We start from the raw sequence: 6455 nt of genomic DNA on the forward strand, positions 1-6455 counted from the left end.
GGTCCACAGGGCCCCATGATCATTGATTGAAATGGAGCTTACTGTTTGCCTTTACCTAGAAGTGAAGAACACAACTCACAACTTTGTGGCCAGTGTTTTGTTTTATTTATTTCATTTCACTTCATTTATTATTTTTTTTAATATACTTCATCTTTTTAGAGCAGTTTTAGGTTCACAGCAAAATTGAGTTCCCAAAACTCTGTGGCCCTGACCCGCACCGCCCCCTACCACCAGCATTTTAATTTTGTCGGTATAAATCACAAACGGTTCCTGTTTTCTAGGAAAGACACAATTAAAAATCAGAGCTACAAATGAATGTTATGTGGTTCTGGCATCTAGTAGCTACATGCATGGGTACCTGATAATTCCTTTTATTCTTCCAATTTTTAAACAAACTGGCCCCTTCCTCCTTCCTGGGGTGTCTGCAAATTGCCTGGAGGCCTGTTGGGGGTGGGGAAATGGTGCACTAGAACCTTCGGTGGAGAACCCTCTTAGTGCTTACCCATTTATTTTTTTCGATCGCCATTTTTTCCTTGTTTAAGAAACTAGTATTGAAAAGAAGATAATGAAACGCCCTTGAATGATCTCTTTAAACGCTGCGGATATGGCCGTTCACGCTGTGCCGTGTGCTTTCCCCTCCCCTTTCAACCGCGCAGGCTTCGGGAGCGGCATGGCCTACCTGCCGGCCGTGGTCATGGTGGGCAGGTACTTTCAGAAGAGGCGCGCCCTTGCCCAGGGCCTCAGCACCACGGGGACCGGCTTTGGCACCTTCCTCATGACGGTCCTGCTGAAGTACCTGTGCGCCGAGTACGGCTGGCGCAACGCCATGTTCATCCAAGGCGCCGTGTCCTTGAACCTGTGCGTCTGCGGGGCGCTCATGAGGCCCCTCGCCGCGGAGAAAGAGGGACAGGACGCGGTGGGGAGAGATCCCCAAGCCCTCCCCGCTCACGCCGCCGCCGCCGAGTCCGTGAAGTCGAGAGGACCGCGGGGCAGGGCGGCAGAGAAGGAGGACGGTCGCGAGCGCGAGGAGGCCCTGGGCGACCTTGGCGCTCCCGCGTGCGCGGAGAAGGCGGGGCGCGCGAAGGACATGTGCGCCTTTCGCCTGCTGAAGACCGTGAGCCAGCTGACCCTGCGGGTCCGGAAGGGCTTCTGGGACTGGTACGCGGGCTATTTTGGGGCAGCCTCGCTCTTTACTAATCGAATGTTTGTAGCCTTTATTTTCTGGGCCTTGTTTGCGTACAGCAGCTTTGTCATCCCCTTCATTCACCTCCCGGAAATAGTCAATTTGTATAATTTGTCGGAGCAGAACGACGTTTTCCCTCTGACCTCAATTATAGCAATAGTCCACATCTTCGGAAAGGTGATCCTGGGCATCGTGGCCGATTTACCCTGCATCAGCGTCTGGAACGTCTTCCTGATGGCCAACTTCACCCTCGTCCTCAGTATTTTCATCCTACCACTGATGCACACGTACGCTGGCCTGGCGGTCATCTGCGCCCTGATAGGCTTCTCCAGCGGATATTTCTCCCTGATGCCGGTAGTGACGGAAGACTTGGTGGGGATAGAGCACCTGGCCAATGCCTATGGCATCATCATCTGCGCTAACGGCATCTCCGCGTTGCTGGGACCGCCCTTTGCAGGTAAAGGCGCGAGGCTTTGAAGCCGAGAGAGCGTATAGATCCTATGTTGTGTTCTCATCTGTGTTACCAAGTCCAAGATAAACAAGAAGGGAATTTTGTGTACATGCTCTGTTTTTCTTCCCATCCCTGCCCCTCACCCCCATTTCTCACATACATTTTAGCAAGGTAAAGGTCATTTTTCTTCATGTAGAATGTAAATGAACTTATATATACGATAAGCTGCCAGCCCGTAAAGCAGACAGTGGACTCGTGCAGGGCGCCTGCCAGGTCTGAAGGAGGCAGCCTCTGCCCAGCTCCAACTGATTTCTGCCACCAAAAAATGCGTCAACTGTTGCCAGATCTTCTATTGTTCCCCCACCCCCCAAGGGAAGCTAGGACTCTGGGCTCTTGGATGACATTTCCAGATTTTCTAAACACTGCATGTAAATCCAACAGGACCCATCTCCGGCCTGGAGTGACTCCTGTGGTAGTGTCCTGTTGCTGCTGTAACAAATGGCCGCAAACTTAGTGGCTTAAAACCGTGCGGATTTATCATCTTACAGTTCTGGAGGTCAGAAGGCTCAGCTGGGGCCGGTGGGCTCAGATTGAGATGTCAGGGGGACCCGTGTCTTTCTTGCCTTTATGCCTCCTGGAGGCCGCCTGCTGTTTTGGCTCCTGGCCCCTTCCTGCATCTTCTAAGCCAGCAGCATGGCATCTTCCCATCTCTTTCTGATTCTGACTCTCCTGCCTCCTCCTTTTACTTATCAAGACACCTGTGATTACATTGGGTCCAACAGATAATCCAGGGTAATCCCCCATCTCGGGGCCTTTAACATAAGCACATCTGCAAAGTCCCTTTTGTCATGTAAGGCTGTGGCATTCACAGGTTCCAGCATGTGGCAGGAATTGGGGCATGCTGCCTGCCAGAGCCTCGAAGCTATCGGGTGGCAAGATCTAGGATAAGATCTTTCATATGTACTCACCTCATTGCAGTGAAGAATTTGCTTCTTTCAGTGGGCATACCAGAAGTCATAGGCACCAGAGTCCTGTGTCTGGGCCGGGTACTTCTCTGAACCTGGTGCGTGAGCAGGGTTTAAACTTTGTGGGAAGGCCTCCGAGGGTTGGGTCAGTATACTCAATCCCCAAGAGGCTAGATGCTGGGCAAAAATGACACGGTCTACCCACTATCCAAGGATTGGTGGCAGGAGCCCTCACAGCGTGGCGGGGGTTGGGGCCAAGTGTCAACACAAAGATGCCGTTTAGAGGTGGCTGTCGGGGGCCAAGACAGGGCTGATGGCAATCGTCAAAGCCACCAGCTTTGAGCAGTGTTTTAAAGTGACCTGGTAGAGCCCCGGCTGTTCAGATGCCGTAGTCCCCTGCTCAGCTGAGCCCTCTTAGCCTCTCATTCTCAAATCTTCTGCAGGAATACCTCTTCCCAGTGGATGGGGGAACCCCAAGGTGGGAACCCCTTCCCACCACTTCCTTCCCAGTCTCTCTAGAGATCAGAGTTATCTCCTGTCCTAGGACCCCGCTGGCAGATGGCTTGTGCCAACACACCCATAATTTAAGTCCCTTTTGGAATTTGAAGTTCAAGAAATCGTGGATTTTTGCCTGTACAGCTGACAACACTGGTAGTTGGATGACTAAAGGTTAAAGGCCCCAATGTCACGTTAGGAAACCCAGTGGCCACATATGGGGCCTGTCCTGGATCAAGCTGCTCCTCTTTGCCCGTGCACAGAGATGCAGGCGCAGCATTTCTAGGTGATAGTAAATAACTATAGTAGTGCAGCAAACAATGTTGGCAGCAGAAATGTCTGAACTTGCTGGTTAATCTTATTGTATGGAATTCTCTATCAGTTAGGGATGCATTTGGCTATAAGAGAACACTCTGCCAATAGTAGCTTATGGTAAATTATGAGATTTAATTGTCTCATAACCAGAAATCTAGAATTCAGGGACTAGATGATATTGGGACAGTGTCTCTCAGATCCTCTTAGCCTTTTCCTCATGGTAGTTACCTCATGGTCACATAACGGCTGCTGTAGTTCCAGCCACAACATCTCCATTTATAACAAGAGGGAGGAAGGAAAGGCTTAGTTCCACCAGATTTCCACTTAAATCAGGTTGGCAGGAACTGTCACGCAGCTAACCCAAGCTTCTAGGGGAACTGAAAATTGGAGTATTTTGCCTTTCAGTCTCTGTACTAGAGGAAGGAAAAGAGAAGAGAATTGGATTGGGTGTTGGATCAATCAACCAATGGTACCTTCCAGAGATGTTAAACTCAAATAGCCATTAAGGGAGTGGGGACGTTATCAGTGGGTCGTCTGCCTCCAAACTTCGTATATATTGGGTGTAGAAATGGAATCTATCATTGTTGTTCTTTGCATGATCCAGGGGTACTTTCTGCTTCTCATAGTCAGTCTGGGGTGATTCTTATACTGACCCAACAGCAGCATCGTACCATAGCTGTGAGGTGCAACCTAAGTAATTCATGATCAGTGTTAATTAAAGCACCAAAATTTGCCAGCATAACTCTCATTCCTAAGGTCATGACCTTGTCATTCATTTCTATTCTCATGTTTTCTTTCTTTCTCTCTTTCTCTCTCTCTCTTTCTTTCTTTTTCTTAACACCTACAGCACCTGGTCTTCCTAGGTGGTCTCCCATCCAAGTACTAACCAGGCCCGACCTTGCTTAGCTTCCGAGATCAGAAGGGATCGGGCTTGTTCAGGGTGGCGTGGCTGTAGATTCGTGTTCTTTCTTGAGTAAGAGAGAAATGAAGTGCAGCTAGAAGACAGGGTGTTGTGCCCAGCCCTCAGTCACCAGGCCTTCTCTCTGCCTGCTTCAGGCTTCCTCCCTGGAGGTGGGCTCTAGCTGAATGGGGTCCACCATGCTGGTAGAAACCATGTATTAATGGTTTAGGACCTTCTATGAATGTGTGTCAAGTGCTGCTCTGCGGACTCTCGAAGCAATGTGCTGATGTGCGTCTCCAGGCCAGCGGCCCAAAGAGACTCGCCTTCTCTTTTTATTTGTTTCTTCTCCTTCTACTGAACTCACATGGTGAGGAACACGAAACCACATCATTGGCTAGCTGACTGCACTGTGTCTAACTCATTGACTTTCCAGGCCAAGGAGCCAACATTGGAATGAGATGCAAGCCCGGCCTTTATGCATGGTAGTTCAGAAGTGATTGGCAATACACCAAACTAAAAAAACACATTAAATTCTCGCTAGAAATTCCAGGTGGGCTAGGAATTATTACTTAGCTCCGTTTGCCCCAAAGAAAATTACTGTTCACATTACCTTTTTCTTTTTCAGTGGGTTTAGAAATGCATGCGCTTTTCATTTTTCAGAGTGGTTTTTATTGGCATCAAAAATTCTTATACAATTTCATAGCGTGTCAGGCAGTCACACATTTCCATTTAAGTGAATGTACAATCGAAGATATTGAACAGGCATTTCAACCATGTTACTCAGCAACATGAACTTCTTGATAACATTGCCATGCATTCAGTTCTTATCCTTATAAGATGTAATAATAGTAGATACTTTTCTGGATGCTTCTAGTAGATACACTTCTAGATATTTCCAGTGTAAAAATATAGCAAAACTCAGCTACCAGATTTAACCGACCAAGAATCTACATGCCTCCTCCGTTCGCACAAAATATATCACCCTAACAACAATTTGCAATGTTTTTCACCGAGAGCTGGGAGCACATTTCATAAATAGGAATGCAGTTTTATAGGGAGCCAGATTTTACTTCGAAGCTGCTGATTTGAATTGATGATTGGATCAGAGCTGCCAACAGTCTCAGGCTACAAACCAAAGAATGGAGATCAGATCTGTAGGGAGAGGTGGTGACGCACGATGAGATGGGCATCTTGTCTGAAATGTCTTGTCTCTGAAGTTCTATCCGCATGTCCTGAGTCAAAACACGTGGTCAAGTACAGTCTCTCACCACCTGCTTTGCATCTGACTGGGGACCGAGTTGAGTTCACTCTTGTGGAGATATTAAAATAGGCGGCAAAGAGAGATGGCAGGGTCCAGAGTCATTTAAAAATAAAGCCTGAAGGTAGATTGGAGAAACCTCTGGGGTTCATGTAACTTAAAACTGGGGACTACTCTTCCAATTTGCATTGTTAAATTGTTTGGTGAAGTCGGGCACGCTTTTTAAAAAAGTGACCTACGAATGACTTTTAAAGATTGGGGTGTGTGGACATGCTTTTACAAATGTTTATACTTTAAAATATAATGAATTCAGTTTAAGACTGTAACAATATGAAATATACTTAGCAGACGTTTGCTATAGTTGGCAGAGACAAGGGAAAATAGTGTGGTGGGAAGGGATGCTAGGGTTTTTGTTCTAAGGGTGACTGTGTTTATTCATATACCCTGAAGGGGGAATAGTACATATACAGACAAGGAGCCAAGAAAAATATGTTTGAAACTCCAAAAAATTCATCATGGCTCGCAGTGAGCTCGGAGAGCTAGGAGAGAGAAGTGGACGGGGGCCTCATCACAGAGCCCTGAAGTTCAGATTCAACCACTCCAAACCAAACAGTAAATAAATAGTCTGCACTGAATACGATTAGTTTTCTGATCAGCTAGGATTTTGCCCGATTTCTGAGGTCTGCGTTAAAGAGCAGTTGTCATTCGGCTCGTTTCTGCTGTCGGTGTTTGTTATTTAGAGCCACCGTTTCTACTCGGTCACGTGATCATGAGAAAAATGAGTGTTTCGTGTGGGATGAGTGGGGTATGAGAACCTTAGAGTTTTGATTCTCTTTAAGTGGTAGCATATAGATAGTCCTGTCATAGACTCTGCTTCTCCTACAGAC

The 6455-nt window shown here is 47.4% G+C and overlaps 1 protein-coding gene and 1 non-coding gene across 2 annotated transcripts in view; one reads left to right on the forward strand and one right to left on the reverse strand.

The window, feature by feature from the left end:
- Nucleotides 1-6455, forward strand: part of SLC16A14 (solute carrier family 16 member 14) — a 38312-nt gene that overhangs the window by 27708 nt on the left and 4149 nt on the right. The window contains exon 4 of the mRNA XM_011364050.2: nucleotides 657-1640. Coding sequence (XP_011362352.1) covers nucleotides 657-1640 — 984 coding nt within the window. The remainder of the gene's footprint in view (nucleotides 1-656; nucleotides 1641-6455) is intronic.
- On the reverse strand, nucleotides 4248-4366 carry LOC111742407. The gene has a single exon (XR_002781303.1). It is a non-coding gene; the product is annotated as a 5S ribosomal RNA (ribosomal RNA).

This window comes from Pteropus vampyrus, unplaced genomic scaffold, assembly GCF_000151845.1.
Source record: "Pteropus vampyrus isolate Shadow unplaced genomic scaffold, Pvam_2.0 Scaffold93, whole genome shotgun sequence".
Classification (NCBI taxonomy): Eukaryota; Metazoa; Chordata; class Mammalia; order Chiroptera; family Pteropodidae; genus Pteropus; species Pteropus vampyrus.